The 18,533-nt window shown below is 41.7% G+C and overlaps 1 protein-coding gene across 1 annotated transcript in view; it reads left to right on the top strand.

The window, feature by feature from the left end:
• MACROD2 (mono-ADP ribosylhydrolase 2) overlaps nucleotides 1–18,533 on the top strand; it is a 1,989,594-nt gene that overhangs the window by 1,445,613 nt on the left and 525,448 nt on the right. The window contains exon 8 of the mRNA XM_027118154.1: nucleotides 5,850–5,923. Within this exon, the coding sequence (XP_026973955.1) occupies nucleotides 5,850–5,923 (74 nt within the window). The remainder of the gene's footprint in view (nucleotides 1–5,849; nucleotides 5,924–18,533) is intronic.

The raw sequence follows: 18,533 nt of genomic DNA, 5'->3' as shown, positions 1-18,533 counted from the left end.
ATGTTTGAGTTTTGTAACAAGGGAACAATGTTTCCACATAGGAGCCTATAGACAAAGTTAAAGATATTGGGGAATTATCAACAAGAGCAAAATGAAAAAAAAATGAAAGCTAGAGAGCAAAACCGTCTAGGGCAAGGTCAAAACCAGATTCACTCTCGCTGTGTTGAAAACATTCCCGGTTTTCCCCAATTCCAACAAATAGTTCAGTGGCCGGGTAGAACCTTCAGTGAGTCTTCATTGCTGTATCTTTCTGCAGTTTGATGAAAAGTGAAATATCGGGTAATAACGGAGTAAGAAAAAATGTCTAAAGTGGTATTTGATGTACCATGGATGAAAGGCATTGCAAACTCGTTGTTTCACTTTTTCCCCTCTTTTGTTTTGTCCCCCCTTCTCCCTCTTTTGTTTTGATGTTCTGTTGACAGAATTTGTCCCCTCATGGTTTAAGTACTCACTGCTTTGTAGAGAGAAAACAGGTGAGTCATAAAACGTGTCTGAGCTTCTAGCTATAAAAGGTATTGATTAGCCTAAAGCTATCCTTAATGGCTTTAAATGTGGTCAAGAAAATATAATTATATATCCTGACACGTTAACTGACTAGAAAGATAAATACGTTATTTTAAACTTCCTTACGTTTCTGTTGGGAGTGTACATTGCTACAGCTGCTTTGGAAAAGTGGCAGAATCTACCAGAGTTAAGCATCTGGATAACCTCTGGACCCGTAGCCCCAACTCCTGGGTGTACTGTCAACAGAAACAAGTGCTTGTGTTCACCAAGTGGCATGTATGGGAATGTTCATGACAGCTTTATTCACAATAGCCCCAAACTGGAAGTAACCCAGTTGTCCATCAACCCTAGAATGGGTAAATTGTGGAACATTCATTCATGCAATGGAATATAACACTACAACGAAAAAGAGTGAGCTTCTGCTCTGTGTGTGGATGTAGCATGGATATATGGATACATGGATAAATCAGGCAGGAATAATATTGAACAAAATATAGACAGTGCACATTGTCCATGTATATGAAGTGGAAAGACAGACAAAACTAATCTATGATAATAGCGGAGGGAATAGCAGTTTCTTCAGGGGATAGATATTGACCTGGGACAAGGTAGCTTTCTGGGGTGTTGGAAATGTTTTCTATCTGGATTTGGGAATGGTTATATATATATACACATGTGTGTGTATGTAAAAATTTAGCAAGCAATTTAAATACAAAAGTGAATTTTTAAAAATCTTGTATAAATTGTGTAAGTCGGCTTCACCATTTACAACAAAAGTTAATTTTAATAATCTATCCTAATGAATGAGGAACTAAGCAGATTTGGAGTGACAGAAGCAGATTCTATGCACACCTGGGCGCGTGTGGGCGCACTCGCGCGCGCACACACACACACACACACACACACACATACACTCTCTGCACGCTTGGCCCTGAATTATTAATGGCTGGTTCGGCCTCATTGACCCTCATACTTGGAAGAGATTTTGTATGTCATCTAATTCAATGATTCATCTGAAGCTTGTCTGCAACCTTCCCTTTGGGTGGCCATTCTGCTTTTGTGAACAAAAGTCCCCTGGTGACCGGAATACGGTCGAGACCTTCGAGCTCCTTGCTGTCATCAGGAGCCCATCCCTGGGCAAAAATCTGTCCTTGTCTATTCACTGGCCTTGCTCGTAACCCTTGGGGTCTTGCAGTTAAGTGGACAAAGGATCACGCTGTTGCTGTTTACCCTGAACATCATACTTTATGTTATGTACATATACTGCTGAAAAGCAAGTATGTTTTCAGGGATATTTATCTTGATATTTGCCTCCCCTTTTAATTAATGACAGCACATCTTCCCACCCGGAGTTGTGTTTTCTCAAATGCCTCTTCTCAATAGTTTTCCCTCAGGGATGAAATAGAATAATGTGGATACGTCATTCTGCTTGGACGTCTCAGAATCCCTTGGCCCTCCGCATACTCTAGGGCTAAACACCCTTGACTTCCCAGTAATTAGCCTTTCCTGCTGTCCATACAAAGGCTCACGAGTCCACGGTCCATTCATTCAACACATATTTATCAATCATCTTCTATGTGCTGGCAATATTTTAGGGATACAGTGATAAGTAAAAACAGGTGTGGCATCTGTCTCCTTAGGGCTTTCGCTCAATGAAGAATATTAATCAAACATTTACATAAATCAATGTCAAATTGCAACTATGGTGTATGCTGTGAGGAAAAGTTACGTGGTGTTATGAAAGCATAAGATGGGTAGTCATCTATATCGGAGGATCCTTCCTTGTTGGCATGGCAAATGTTAAAATAAGCTGGGGAAAAGAGGACAGAAATATCATTTCAGGAAGAGGAAATAGCATGAGCAAGGCCTTACGGTAGGAAGGTGAAAAGGAACATGCCACATTCAGAGGACAGAGAAGGCCAGTGTGGCTGGAATGAGAAAACAAAGAGTAAGACAGCATGAGAGAAAAGAGTCAGACCCCTCAGGGGAGAAATGTTAGTATTAATTTGGGGAGTGGCTTGAGGACAGAGCAGACTGCAAATGCTTGTAAAGGATGTTCCTTGGGAAGTAGCTGAACAAACTAAAGAGAACAGGTTTTCAGAGAGTAGCTTTGGAATGGAAATACTACATCCAGGTCCAGGGTGTGGTCTGGGGAGGAGGGAAGGTGGGAGTTGTTGTCAAAAACGACCAGGTCAGGGAACTGGCAGGCCAGGTGCTGAGTGGGTCATCTTCCTGAATGCTGAAACCGCCCAAGGTTATAGCAGTCCTTGAGATGGAGACGAAAACGATAACTCAGTGCCAGAGGTTTGGATGAATGTGGGAAAGTGACCAAAAGATCACACATAATTGAGAAGAGACCACAGTTGCCATGGTTCTGGGAGAACTTTTATAATTTCTCTGTGGGGAATTATTCCTTCTAAAGGTTAATGCGGATGGCCATTGCAACTGAGAGTGATTATGGTTTTATTAGTTTTATACAGCCCTATAATTTTACTATTTAAATACTTCTTAAACATATCAAAAAGTTGGAGAAGATTGTCATGGGAAGAAAATAACTAGGGGAAGCTAAGACACAAATCTAGAAAGGCCCCCGGGGTATGTAATGCCAAGCTAAGGTGCTGAAGTTTACTCTGTAGGAGCTGGACAGTCGGCCAAGGCTGCCACTGTTTTGTGTAAGGTGGTGGTAACTATACTTCAGGAAGAATCACCTGAAAGTGGTGTGCTGGATAGATGGGAGAAGGGGAGAAGACTGAGGGGCACAGTTACAAGTCACCTGCTGTTGTCGGGCTGAGAGCTGATCCGACCTCGGATAAGATCAGTGGGAAAAGAAGGAAAGAACAGGGTGGTGTAGGATCCTTCAGAGGGATGCTGCCTGTAGGACCCGGTTACCAGCAGGGGAAGCAGCGAGATATTGCACTGACTGGGGAGGAGGTAAAGCCAGAACCAGAAAGTCAGGAAGGAATCCTTTTGTGGAGGAATACGCATTGCATTTCTGGTTCTAGAGCCTGTCAAGGGGAGGCATCTGGGTGATTACAGATGTTGGTGTTAAACTCAGGGAAAAGGTGGACTGAAAAGCCTCCTCTGGGTAACCCCTAACCACACATGCCCATCCTGGCTGCCTTCTTTTTCTTTGCAGCCCACAAGGACTCCTGCTTTCTCCCCATCTACTTTACCTCACCCTCACCTTTTCCATCAATTCCTTGCTGCTCATAGCTTGCCTCTGAGGACAATGTCTCCTCAGCTTCCCACGTATAGTTCCCTCCCCCAGACATTCTATCTTTTCCTAGAAAGCCTCCCTCAGTGCTCTTCATCTATGTCCCCACATCCCTAAATGCCCTTGTCCTGCTGTGTTGCGGTTGCCTCTTATTTCCTCCCCCCAGACTTTGGGCTTTAAAGATAGGGACTCATTAAAAGTGTGTCCGTCTATCTGTCTATACATGTATACACATACGTGTATATGGATCTATACATACTCTTTTCTAGTTAAATAATAATTTGTTTAATGAATTAGCTAATTAACAGGTTTTTCTAACTTTAAGAGTTTTACATTTTGAAGCTTTAATTTAAGGAAGGGCTAAAACAATGCAAAACAAACCCATAATCCCAAATGTCATAGATGAATTTGCAAATTTGAGAACTTATGCACGTTTTTCATATGACAGCGGTTCTCTCTCTCATATGACAGTGACCACGTGGGGCTTGGCCCTGCTTTATTTTGTCCCCTTTCCTAATATACTCCCTAACAAAGCATGTAGAAACCTAATTAGAAAGGCAACATTTATTTTTGGAAGTGGGGACGAACAACTCCTCTCTTACTTCTCTCTCACATTTTCTCAAAGTCCACTGAGATTTAAACCATTAGTATGAACTACTGGAATATGTATTTGCCTTCCAGTAAAACGGGGTCTTTTAAATCTCTAATCTCCCCATTTCAACAACACCTCTCTCTTTCTTCGTCTGCATGAACAATGTCACGGGAGCCTCCCTGATAAGATGATGTCCTCGTGGACATATTGGTAGATGATGCTTATAGCATCAGCTCAGACATCTGAGTTTAGGATGTTGGGAATGGCAGACATTTAATGGATGCTCCTAGAAAAAGGAGCCAGGGGAGGTCAAATAGGTACGAGGAGATGCAGAAGAAGGCAGTGTTGAAAAATCTAGGAGAAGAATCTGCAAATTGATAGAGACAAAGTAGATTAGCAGTTGACAGGGGCTGGGGGGGAGGGGAGATTGGGAAATGACTGTTAATGGGTACAGATTTTCTTTTTCGAACAGTGAAAATATTCTGAAATTAGTGGTGATGATTGCACAAATTTGTGGACATATTAAAAACCACTGAATTGTACACTTTAAAGCAATTTAAAAATCTTTTTTAAAAAGTTCAAGAGGGAAGACGTATTGAAATATGAAAAACTAGTTAAACACATTTAATACCAAAGAAGATGAAGAATGATTGAAAGTCTATGGGCCTTCTTGATTAGGAAGCCAGTGGTGAGCTTGAAGAGAGTAGTTTCAACAGAACAGTCACTCCCATCTCTTCTTCTTTCTGCCCCATAGATAAGTACCTTACAAGGTTATTCTTTCACATATTTTTATCTCTGTTGGCAGAATGTCTGATGATTCTGCAAGTTCTCGAATGTGCTTGGTTTATGTATGCTACAGGATGCATTTTAGAAACTCTGATTATGTGTGCTCATGTTCACTGATGTATTATAAGTGCATCGTTCTTCCTGCCCTTCTAAAACCAAACCTGTACTACAAAATCAGGTCGTTTCATATTGTCTTCATGTGAAACGTCATTTCCAATGGCTCTAAATGGAACAGGCATTGCCTTCCTTGAATTTGCACAATAGCTTTCAGTGGTATGGCTATGGGACTGGTTGTTCGCTGTGCCTTGTGCCAGCTCACTGATGGAGTGACCCTGGCTCAGCCACATGTAGTCTCTGACCCATGTTTACTTGATTTGTAAACTGAGGGTAATAAACATTAATCTGACACCTCATATGAGAAAATTATATGAAAATGTTGTGGAAGGTATTAAGCAACCGTAAATACATTTTAATAGACATCGTGCAACTGAAGAGACAGTTAGTCCTTTATTGCCTTTTAGCTCTAGACGGGCATAGGACCAGCCCCCTTAATGCCTTGTATATAGGATCACAGGCTTCATATACTGTGATGCAGTGTAGAGTGTATACATTACTGAGGTCTCCCTTGCTCAGTACTAATTGGTTGAAATGAACACTGTTTAAATGAGAAAAACCCAGTATCACACCATGATTGACTTCTCTATCGCCTTTGCCTTTTTAAAAAAAATTTGTTTTATTCTGTTCTTCACTTAGGTTTTCCAAACGAGCCTGCTGCAGTCATCGCCCTCAGCACCATTAAGGAATGGCTGGCCAAGAATCAGCACCAGGTAGGAGAAAAACACAATCAGTGAGCATACAAGATGCTGGAATTCGATTATCAGTTTCGAAAAGGCAGATACATTTATTCCATAAATATCAAGTTGACCTAGTCATTGAGCCAGAGCTAGCTGATGCTGCTTCATTTGGGTTCCATGGGTGATTGAATACTTTCCTGTAATTAATTGACTGAAGGGATTATGTTGATTGGTTTCAGTGATGAAGATGGGCAAAATGATCAGATTCATTTAGCCGTGATCTCATTTTTATGTCTTTAGATAATATGGATTTGTATGTAAAGGACAGAACAGGGTGGATTTCGTTAAGATGAAGAATTCAGGGATCATCTGGTGCTATTTTCCTTAAAGAGTGAAGTTATCTTTGTTGACAGGGGATTCCTGGTGTTTGGTAATTTTTTCGGTAATCTAAGATCTCTTTATTTATAACTAATCACTTTTATAAAGTGACTTCTGAGTGTGCTGTTGGATAATTGATAGCTAAATCGTCACGATCAGGATTTTTATGAAACTAAAGTCTTCCATCAAAGTGTTCATCATGCCTCCGATCCTGCTTATTTAATAAGAGCTTTGGGATATATGTAGTGGTGAACAGGAGACTTACTCAAGTAAACAAGGCAATTCAATAAGTAGAGATGCTATGGAGGTTTAAATTTCAGAGGTTTAGCAATTACCATGTTATTACGGCAAATAGGTTTCACACAACACACAATGTTGTGCACTTTTCTTCCGATTTTGGTTTTCTCCTCATATACTCCCATGAGTGCTGTAAAGAATTTTGTTGCATCTGTGATGAATATAGCTCCCATGAATATAGCTTTCTCCTCGGTAGGAGATGGATTATTTGGAAATGTTTGGTTATGGAAAGAGACTATGGGAGTTTCCTAATGAGAGGGTGCTCTTGTGTGTTTAAAGAAACAGCAGCAGCATTTTTGCTAATTACTGTAATTTCAGCATTTTTAAGAGACACGAACATTGTTCATTTCAAGCAGAAGTAAAGACCGCACGGCTAAACATACTTTGGTGCTTGCTGTTTTCCTCCTACTTTAAAAGGTATACATATGACAACTTCAATTTAGAGAATAACTTTAGTAACCTCTAAGATGCAGAAAAAAAGAACTAAAATAGCCAGTTTACAAAACATTTCTTCGACATGTATTATTTTATTTTCACAACAATCTTACAGAACGTCTAGGATAGGTATTGCTGTCATTATCCTCCTCTAGAATCAAAAGGTTAAGTGACAAGCTCAAGACTTTGGAGTCTCAGAGCCAAGAGTCGGCCCTGCCTCTCCTTGGAATGCCCCTGAGGCCAGGGAGAGATGTTCAGTCCCTTTGAAAACGGGTAATCTTCAGTATATCTCTCGGTCATAGTAAAGGCTCCTGGACTATCTGCTTGGCAAAAATGAGGTGTTTCAAAGTTAAACACTAACAAGTGAGCTGGTATATTGGTATAAATTTATCATTTCCACTAAAATAATAACCCGAGGATATTTCCCACTGTTGGAAGTTCCCATGTGCCATGTTGGCATGTGATGGGAGTACACATAACTACACAAAACATCAGGGGGTTGATGACAAAGAGCAAATGTGTTGGTCACATTTACAGCTCATTGACAAATTCGACTGACAGACTGTCTCTAAACTATTCAGAAAGTTATTTTTTCCTAGAGGTTTGTTAGCTCAGTGTTTCCTACTTAACGTTTTTTTTACTCTGATCTCCTTACTAGCCTACTCTGTCTTTGAGTCCTTTCTTTCGCTTTCATATTCTTTTCTTGCTCATGTCTTCGTTTCATTGTAGAAAATCTAGATAATTTGTATTGAGAAACACAACTTAGTTTTTGCCATTGCAGCTTTAATCATAGCCTGTGCTAATTCTCTTTTCAATGCGCATTGGCTAAATGAATTTGAACAAGTCAGGTTTTGCCTGATTACTGAATTATAAGTGGTGGGACATAGATAAAAGCTATACAAATGGACTCTCCAGCAATATGTGGTTGTATTTTTTGCTCTGTTAACAAACAAACTAGGTTAAGGACTTATTCAGTTGTCTCTTCATTGCGGTATGCTTCTGGCATCTTGATTGTTTAAGCTAGGTATTCATTAATTCACTCATTTGATGAAAATTTATTAAATCCCACGAAGCCTTAGACACTTTTCTAATACTAGGGACAGAACAGTGAAAAACAAAATCTTTTCCTTATGATGTTCACAGTCTGGGAAAAGAGAAATATAAATGAAACAAATAAATAAAATAGCTCAAAGAGTACAAAGTAAAACGAGGTAATTGAGGAGTGAGTTTTGGGGGGATGTGGTTTTAGAGAATGTAGAGATTGCTCTGAGGACAGAATCCTGGAACAAAGCTTTGGACGCTGGGAAGGAGCAAGCCGAGGCACACAAAGGTCTTGAGGAAGGACATTCCACACAGAGGGAAGACAAGAGGCAACCCTGAGGGGAGAATGAGGTTACTGTTTGCAAGAGGGTAAGAGAGGGAGTGTGGATGGAGCACAGGGCTGAACGAACAGCAGGAGACAAATTTGGACAAATGGTCAGGGGTCAGATCATAGAGTGTTGTGGTTTCATGGAGAGACCGTGATTTTTATTCTCAGTCTTTTGATGGGAAATCATTGAGGGTTTGGAGCAGGGAGGTAGCACGATCAGATTCACCTTTAAAATGACTAAATTCTGGTTGCTGCTTGGAGAATGAACTTAAAAGAGTAGAAAAGGGAAGACTAATTAAGGGGCGCCTACAGTAAATCCCAAGGGACCAGTGTTCTTGGGAATACAGTGACTGTGGTCAAGGAGGCAACAGCATCAGGTTTAGAAAATATTTTCTCTGAACAAAAGTTGATTTGATTCTATCTCATTACACAAATCACACATTACCATAGCAATAGAGTCCTGACGGGGCACTTGGGCCCAGTGGATGGCACTGGGAAAAACACATTCTGTTCATCCACCATCTACTTGTTTCATTTGCCCAAAGTCTGAGCTGTGAGCGTGCTGTTGTCACCACATATTTAAGGGGACTCGGGGACTTGAGGGAGCCCAGCTGAACAAATAGTACAGTTGGCTCTGACTGCATTGGCGCTAATGGAAGAGATAGAGCAGAGCTTTAATTTAAAAAAAAAAAAGAGAGAATCCTCAAGAAGATATTATTATTAGGGCACATCAGTGACCTTCCAGAACTAAAAAAATATAATGACTTCTGGTTGAAAAATTGAAAAACAAAAGAGAATATTCACTGCTGAGCATTGAATCATTGCTCTGTGAAGACCAGAGAGACGAATTAAACACAGAACAGAAATTCAAAGAAATGGCAATCATGACTGCAGAGATAAGGTATGAGGCAGAGAGACCCAGGGATCAGACGTGTGGTGGGGCGAGCAATGGAGATCACCCGCTGGCATTTTGGGCTAAATTAAGAATTAAGAACACGTGAGTTCAGAAAAGCAGGAGAAAAGAATATCAGAGTTGGCTATAAAAAAAAAAAATTTGACAGCATGTGGTATGATAACGTTTCCCAAAGCTCCCAGTTTTCTCAAGCAGAAACCATACTAAAGAGACAAGTGAGCAAAACAAGGGGTCGTTAAGGAAATGAGCAGTGGAAATGGGGCGCTGACTCCTACTTCCGGGTGGATGCCCTGCGTTATCTGCAGTTTCATGCATTCCTCATTTGTCGTGCTGTCTAAAACTACGGTTCCTTGTGAAATAGTGATTTCTTCACTCCACGGCTCTGAGGCACCCCTTTCCTACCAGGAAGTTAGCCTTAGCGGTGTTTCTACAGTGCCCGTTCTGTCGATCCACCTTAGGGACTCACGTGCCACCTGGCTATCGGTCTGTGGAGCAGTGTATGTATTTATAAGTTTTTCCATAGATAGCAGAAGTATAGGATGTCTTCCATTTGTAAAAGCCACAAATAGCTTGATACTGGGAGTTGTTTGCCCATCATGGAGGTCATGTTCAGTGATTTCAAATACCCCAAGGGGGCAACCATCCCACAGCTCAGGGCGCTTGCGGTTAAGGCTGCCAGGAGGTCACCTTAGGGGGTAAGGAAGTCACCTTAGGGGATAAGGCATCTAAGATGAAGATTCCAAGCTGGAAGATCGGTGGGTTTCCCGGGCACTTTGAAACCTGGAAACCCTGAGGTATTGTACTAATCAGGCCTCAGTTATAGTGTGACACAAACCTGGAACCCCCGCCCCTCTGCCAGTGATAAAGCAGCCAACAGATGGGCAGAAGCATAGCATTCTGGGAGCTCTAATTAAAGCTGTGGCCGTGGGCAGCCGTGGTTCAGAGGAGAGGTTATGGTTCACCTGAGACCAGGCCCCAGCTGCATCTCTGCAGATCTTTGAGGATGTCCGTTTCCAGAAACCTTCCCATTCATTTACTTCATGGGAATTCCTTAATCTCCCCTCTCCTGCCCACAGACCCCTCCTCCCCAAGCCGACCCCTTGTTCTGGGGTGGGAACAATTCAATGGAGGAACCTCTGGTTTATCTTTGAAGGCCCTCTGTAGGCACCTGGCTTGACTTGGGGATCACTGGCAGGGAGGAACCCCAGCTCGGCATTTTCAAAACCAACATCAGTTTTCTTCCATGTAGGAGGAAGGTGGAAGTTTCTTCTCATTGCATGCAGATTTTGGACCTTTGCCTAGCATAGAATACTCTTTAACTGTGCTTTTAGCACGAACAGATTGTTGTTAAAAATGTTAAATATCATCTACTTGTCATTTAAATTGTTTACTCTGTGCCTTCCAAGGGAAACACGACCCTTGTGGTATTGCTGTTTGTCACTTTGGGCAGTGTGCCTACAGATGTGGCAGGCCATCCTGAGATGCTGTGTGTATGTGGCAGTGTGGCACGGAGACAGACGCCCAGCTCTGCACCTTGTTGTGAGCCCAGGTCCCAGACTTTATCACCCAGTGTGGTCTAGGCCCCAAGGTCAACTGACGGCAGCCAGAGAACAGAACTAGTTTTGGGCTCATCGTTGGTGTTCTTTAGAAGTTAAGATACTGGTTTCTGGCTTCACTGACATCCTCCCCTGCCTTCCGACATTCAGACACACAATCCGCAAAGTATCGAACAGGGTGAACACATTCCTCTTCCTCAGAACCCAGAATTGGGAATCCACTGAAGACGGGCACATTCAGGCTCCTAAAAGTTTCATCCGCTGTTCTCGTGCTAACTTGACAAGATCAGGGTCACAGCCACTTGTTTCCTCACCACAGATCACAGAGGAACGGTTGCACTTTAGCTTCTGGTGCCAAGACTATTTTATTCCCCTTCTTGGCAGAGGTTTTTGAACATATGCAGTGTTAAAAATTGTTTGTCACTTTTATTTCAGAATCATATTATGGATCACCAAAAAAACCCAAAAAAACAGTGTGAGGCCTGCCTTATGTCACTGACACAGAACCCCTTAGGATCTGTGTGGTTCTTAACTGGGTGGGGGGGGTGCTTAAATGAAACATGAAATGATGCTTACGTTTCTGATGGGAAAATTACATGCTTCGCACCAAGTTTCAATTCCTGTGGACGATTGTTTACAGAAATGCAAAACAAGCACCATCCTTCAATTCTGCAGAAGACGGTGGTGTGGTTAACATTCAGAAATCTGGAAGGAGCAGATGAGGTGCCCCGTGTTCTCCCTGGGGGGTGTCCTCTTATGTCTAGAAGCGTCGTTTGAATATCTGTGCTGGCCTTAGTTTCTGGAACAATTTAAGTTTAAGATTTGTGTGTATAGAAAAATAAATTCCATCTTAAAATCTTCACATTCTGTGCAGGAATGTGGTTATGGTACTAATACCCATCATCCTAATATGCTGCTGTAAAAATGTATCCTTTGACTAAGCCCAAGGCTGGTCTTCAGGTGGAACCCATGATGCTTATTGCCTGTGACATAATGGAAGAAAAGTATTCCCAGACTTTGTGCGTGTGCCGTGTTCCTTTTGCTCCTCAAGAACCCTCATGACTTGCAAACAGTTTTTCTCTCTCCCTCCATCTTCTTTCTTTCTTCCCTCCCTCCCCTTTCCCCCTCTTTCACACACACACACGCATTCACTCACCCACTCACTCACTCATACACATAATACTTTTCCGTTCTCAGGCTGTCTTTGTTGAGATCTGTGACAGTTACATTGGTGGTCAGATGTGAGAGTTGGCTCTTCATCTTGTGATTCTAAATACCCATTGTCAGAATAAAAGCCATGCCCCAAGGTAGCTTCTGCCTTTCTTGGTGGGAGACAGTGTTCCAGCGCCAGGTGTCACCATAGACTGCCCACCTGAGAGCTTGCTAGCGGGCAAATCCACCTGCCTCTCCATCCCCACGCTGCTTTAGCATCTGTTCCCAACAGGCACGCCTGAGTTTTGCAGCCAGAAATTAGAGCCTCTTGCTGTTGTTTCTGGGTTTCATAATCCTGTTCCCATCAGTAAGAATCACAAGAGATGGAATAATATAAATTGTGCTGCTATAGTTAGTGAGCCCCCTGCCAGTTAGCCAGTGTGCCTAGGGTAGGGAGGGCTTTACTCAGACACTTCCAGGGATTGAGGTAAGGATGCCCAAGCACCCTTTTCCGTAATCTGACTCTACATGGACAACTCTTTTAAAGTCTAATGATCTTTTTTCTCTTAGCAGGGGATGTCTCTATAATCAAGGCCCCAGGGTGCTCTAGTGACATCAACCTACAGTCCCAGGTCGTTTAGGGGTTGATTTCTGTGCTGACATATAAATAGCACATGTACTCTTCTGCCAGCCATCCTTAACCCAGCACAGTGTCCATTATGCCCCTGTTACTTTTAGATAAATAGAATGGAGTGCAGAGGGAACCTGAAAATATACTCTGTCTTGGGTAGGGGGGATTATATTAAAATAGGGTAACCCATACACATATATACCGCCACTGAGTCTGGGGTTTCTAGGAAGAGTTCTAGGAGATGTAAAGTAGGGATGTGAAGTAGCTAAAGAAGGGAAACCAGTGTTTTCCAGCTCTGCTGTGTCCCATGACTTGTGTTTGGGACACATACTATTCCTATTTCTACAGCATCTTCCCAAAACTTTCTTCAAGATAGGTATGTTTATCTTTCATTGTATAGATGTGGCAGTTAAGGTTCAAGGGAAAGGAAATTCCTAAGATCAACTAGTTGGGCACTTTGGTGTTCTACTATAACCCTGCTTCTGTGCCCAGTGGCAATTACTTCAAAATAACCAAACTTAGTCACTCAAAGTATTGTACATCTGTGAGCATGGGACCCAAAATCGGCTGATGGGAGTCTTCTCCTGGGACTTTTTTTGCAAACTGGAGTTGGGAAGGGAAAATTAGGGCCCACTTTGGTGGTGGAGCAGGGCCATAGGAGCTGCCAGTGGCCGTGTTCCCTGCCATCATTTTTGGGGGGGCGGGGAGATCTACTTTAGGAGGATATTTTGCTGAAGGTGTCACTGATTATTGGGGAGCTTGCAGAGTCAACAAGACCATTTTGCTGGCTTGAGTGAAGAATCACAACTGAGGCAAAGTGTTGGTTCTTTTAGCAAAACAGAATAACCTCCTATTCTTAGTATTAATATCTCAAGCTAATAATTCTCAACTAGAGAAAAGGAAAGGTTGAGAGTAATTTGGAAGTTTGTTCCCCCAAACTGCATGTTTTAAGTAGTTTATCCTACCCCTTTCACAGAGCTCCTCTTATGTGGGACCACTGCTTTCAATGGAATTGCTCCAGGTCTTTCAAACATGTTGGGTTGGGAAAAAAATATTTAGGGTCACTGTTCTCAATAGCAAAGTGAGTAAGAGCTCTTTTAAAACTGCAGGCTTTCACTACTTACTTTCATGCAGGGGGCAAATCATAAGCTTGTTTATTTTCTGATGGCTGTATCTTCCTCTGTATTGTAACCTTGTGGTAAAGAAACGTGAGTTTTAATGGAAGGCGGTACTGAGTAGAAACCAAGAATAAGTAGCATGAGACAGGTGAAGTAGAGATTCTCTGCAATTAATATTTAAGTGAACAGTTCTTAAAAATGGAGGAAGAGGTTTGCTCAGATGACATGAGCAGAATGTTCCTAGAATTGGGATTTGTGTTTTTGAAAGAAGATGGGTCTCTTTGCAAAATATGGGTTGGAGGTCCAGAGACTATAGGACAACTTCCAAGCCTGCAGGCTTGTATCAAGGAGGCCACCATGTAACTGTAGCTCGTCACCTCTTTCACGGAGCCAAAATGAGACTTATGGCTACTGGAAGTTGGGTGGGAGGAGGTAGGGTGCAGTTCACTACTGGCTATTATTATCCCAAAGAGGGAGATTGGTATAAACATTAGAACATTGAATTAAAAGTCAGAAAATTTGGGTTCTAGTCAGATTAATCTACTCTCTTGTATAATGGTGGACAGTTAAGTCCATCTCTTGGTACTCCTCGTCTGTAAAATGGGGAATGTGGGCCATGTTTCTTCCAGCTCCAGAACCATCGCCACTGGTGTTGTCTTCTGGAGCAGTCCCACTGATCTAGCCACAGTCATGTCTTTGCCCACGTCATCATGGCACAGTCAGACCAACAGAAAGCTTTGTCCTCTCTGATTCTCCAGGCGATGCCCCAAAGATCAAGCATCATTTACGTTTGCTATCGGATGCCTTTAACTTGATCCTTAACTTCCAGATGGGTGTATCTTTATAGTTGGTGTCAACAACCTTGACCCACTTAGTGTAGGAGAAGAGGCTGCCATGTTGCCTTTCTGTGAATGATCTGATTATATGGTGGTTTCAAAGTAGACAACATTTAAAACTCCTTATGAAATTAAGTCTGCTGATTATCCAAATGGTGTGACATTTTTATAAATAGAAAATAAACTTCTGAGCATGTGGTTGGATCTACATCTGACACAGGGATAAAAATGACACTGAGAGGTCCTGCTGAAGGACATTCTACAGCCATTTTTGTAAGCTGAAAGCATGTGCCTTCCTCGCTGGGCAGGGGGAAAGACAACCCTTTGCCTTGCTCTCCACTTGAATTGAGTAGGACTCATGTGCTGCCCTGATTGAATGGAAAATCAGCAATCCTGCCACTGTCATCTAGCTCAACTCAGGAAAGAACAAGAAAGATACTTTCTCATTCTGGTGGGGTTAAATGATTTGCCTGTGAGAGGCAATCTTAGCCAGATCTCTGCTTTAGATGGAAGCTGTGGCCAGATGTGTAGCCATCTCATTGCTTCTCCTAACGCATTTGGACATAGGGGTGGCCTCTGTGGAAACTGTACCTTCTTTGATGGTGACACTGCTATTCAATACGCTAAGAAACATGAATAGGTCTGACGGAGCCATCATTTCTCCAGTCTCTTTGCTCTTCATCAAAAAAACATACTAGAAAAAACTTAGTGAGAGTGGACCTATGGACATACAAATCAGTTTAATCATGGACAAAAGCTAAATTGGAGGTGGTAGATTGTGAGCCTAGCGATAGACTTGCTAACATGTCCCCTCTCAATCAGATCAAGTTCTCCTATTTCTATTCGTGGACTCCTTAGAAGTCCCATCACATGGAAACTTGAGGAGGGTAGAGAAGAAAGCTGTAGTGTCTTCAGTCTATACCAGGGAGCCTCCACCTTTTAGTGAGGAGACTATTAATTTGCATGAAGCAGGGAAGAGAAGGATATTGGAGGATTTATGATTTCCTGAACTTGTGGCGAATCCAAGTTGCTAAAGCCTGGTCAGAATGAAGTGCTCACATCTGTAATCCTGAGTTTGAAGACCTTAGGCAAGGAAGGTTGATCCTGACCTACTGATCTTAGACTTGGTTCTGCAGCAAGGGTTGCAACCACCTGGCATGTAACCTGCTGGGCACCAGGGCAAGTGATGTCCTATGGTGAGGAGGTGTTGCCTATGTGCGCTCTCTTAAAAAAAAAAAAAAAAAAAAAGACAGAAATGAGAGATTTTAAATGATGTGATTTTATTTTCATTTTTACAATAAACCTTGGCATGAGATAAGGAATATGAATTCATTGTTCTTCCAGTTGGTCCAGATTCTCTTATATTTCTTAGCTTCTTTCTGCATCAGTGTAATGAGAGTACATGAAGACTTTTTGTTGTTGTTGCTTCTCTGACATGACTCCTAAATATTAACCAAAAACTTCATCGCTTGCTCAATGGGGACTTTAAAAGCTCCAGCAATCTCTCCTAAATCTAGAGGAAAAACGGGCTTTGTTGAACATATTGAGAGATGTGTCAGTTTCTAACATAGGGCCTTCCTAAAGAAGTTTAAAGAATAATTTTGCCCGTGTGAATTTTTCACTTTATGTGCTGACTTTAGAGCCTTAAGAAGGCATAAGAATAACTCAACTGCATTTATTTTTCAGCATAATTGTTGGCTGTTTCTAGCCAGTAGATCTTCCCTTAGTCTGGGCTGTTTTTCCTGCCTGGTTATACACTGAAGGGATTGCCTAATGACCCAGGCATTGCTGAGCTTGTCGGTAAGACACTGACCTGGGAACAAGGAGATTGCAGGAGATGCTGTAACCACTCTAGGGCTGTTCTTCATCTGTAAAATAAGGTGAATATTACCTAAGAAAATGACTAAATCAGATACCAGCACCATAGTCTAAATCTACTGCATTGCCGTATCTGGGAGGATAGCAGCCTATATTTTAAGACATTTCTCCAGCTAGTGGTTGAGAATGATTAGACCAGTTACTCTCAAAGATTGTTTCCAGCTAGAAATACTAAGGTGCAAGCTCATATTTATTCTCCTCAATGTGGGAAAGGATCTGCTGAGAACTGAGAGTAAGTCTCCCTCTAAACCAGCATGCAACCGACTTTCTAACAAGGGATTAGGAGCCTTGGTGGGGCTGTATTGTCTAGAAGGTACCAGAGTGGCCACCATAGCCTTTTCACTGATGAGCACTTGTTTTTTCCATCCTATAATCCCCTTTGACATGGGTTGACAAACAATATCGATCATGTCTACATATAACATGTAATCGCCACTCACATTAAATATTCATGGGATTTGCTAGCCAGCTTTCTGTGGCACCCTACACATAGTAGGGGCCTTTTTCTCTCTTTTAGAAAGCATTTTAATATATTTTCAAAATCTTGTTTATAATAATCATGGTCTCTGGATATGTGCTCGTATGCCTCCATGCATGAGGTATATTTAATAAGTTAGTAAAAGTCATCAGTGTATAGAACCGAATCATTATTTGAGTAACTATTATATTCAGATGGCAGGTCTGTCACTTGGATCTTGTATAATTATATTGGTTCCTGAAAAACCTTTTGAGAATAAAGCTCTCAGTCACGTGAAGCAAATTAGTTCTCCTTGGGCATGAGGCCACCATTTAGCAGGGTTACAAGAGAAGATTTTCTGATTGGTACAGTGTTGTCCCTCATGGGAGCCTGTTTACACCACCCACCTGTGGATTGGCCCCTGGACATGCAGATATGTGTCACCCACAGTGTTTCCAGAATCTCCTGCCACTGACAAAATTAACTCTGTTTAAGGAATTACAAAATAAACCATTGTACTAAAATTCATTGCTGAAAATACGAACCATCTTAATATCTTCTGCTGCCCAGAATTCTACTCTGAAAACAATTAGAGCATGATGGGCTATGTGTTTGACAGACCAAATTGAGCTACAAATGACCTGGGTGTGCTTCAGTTAAGCACAGGGCAACTTAGGAATGTATTAAGTTGAGTAATCATCTCATATGTTTTCCCCCGGGTTCAGTGACATCTACAAAGTTCATTTTTCTAAGAAGTTTTTCTCTTTACAAATTTAAACTCCAGGGAAATAGGATCCATATGTTCCTGATTCATTTGCACTAACTCATCAAAATATTCTTTTCCTTATAAGTTATTGGATGTCTGCAGAGGATTTCGACTGTTTTTTATAAGTTCTTTTAAGCCTTTCTGTCTAGAGGCAGGAAATGGCCATTTGCCAGCATCGAGTGAACCCCACAAATAGTCATGTTCTGTGCAGGAGGCAAAGAAAATTCATCCCTTGCTTCTAAGTACAGTTGAATAATGATTTTCCTTAGAGGGTGGGGATAAGTGGATACTTTGGAATGTATTAGTAGATTTACTAAATGCGTAATTAAAAAAATTCCATGAGGTGGTTACAGCAGGAATGGGATTTACATCGTCCCCTTTACCAGTTACCTGTGAAACTCTTTAGAGCAGTTGGTTTACCCAGTAACACAGAGCCTTGACCTAAGTGAAGCGTGAAATTGTCTTCAGTGTGCACGCAGAAGTTATTTGTCTGTGTGTGTGTGTGTGTAACAGAGATTGATTGATTTAGTCTAACAGTAGTTCATACTGCATTTTGTACTTCTCTATGTTGAGTTCAACAGATCTACTTTTGAGGTTCAGAAGTAACATGCCATACTACTCCATTACAAATAAGTGAACTCTTTGGTCTACCAATGAGAGCTAAGGATAAGTGGATTTCAAAAACAAATCAACTTGAGCTTGATTCTTCACTAACTGTATGTTTTTTTCATATATATATTTAATGTCACACATGTTGAGTAATTGAGTGCTTCCTTTGTGTAAGCACCGTACTTGGGCAATCTCATTTAATTAACACAGCAAACCTACGTGGTCATCCTTCTCTTTTACGGGTGAGA

This window comes from Aethalodelphis obliquidens, unplaced genomic scaffold (assembly GCF_003676395.1).
Source record: "Aethalodelphis obliquidens isolate GAN/ISIS:26980383/991018 unplaced genomic scaffold, ASM367639v1 scaffold18, whole genome shotgun sequence".
Taxonomy (NCBI): domain Eukaryota; kingdom Metazoa; phylum Chordata; class Mammalia; order Artiodactyla; family Delphinidae; genus Aethalodelphis; species Aethalodelphis obliquidens.
The sequence above is the reverse complement of the archived record's forward strand: the minus strand, read 5'-3'. Positions and strand labels throughout refer to the sequence as shown.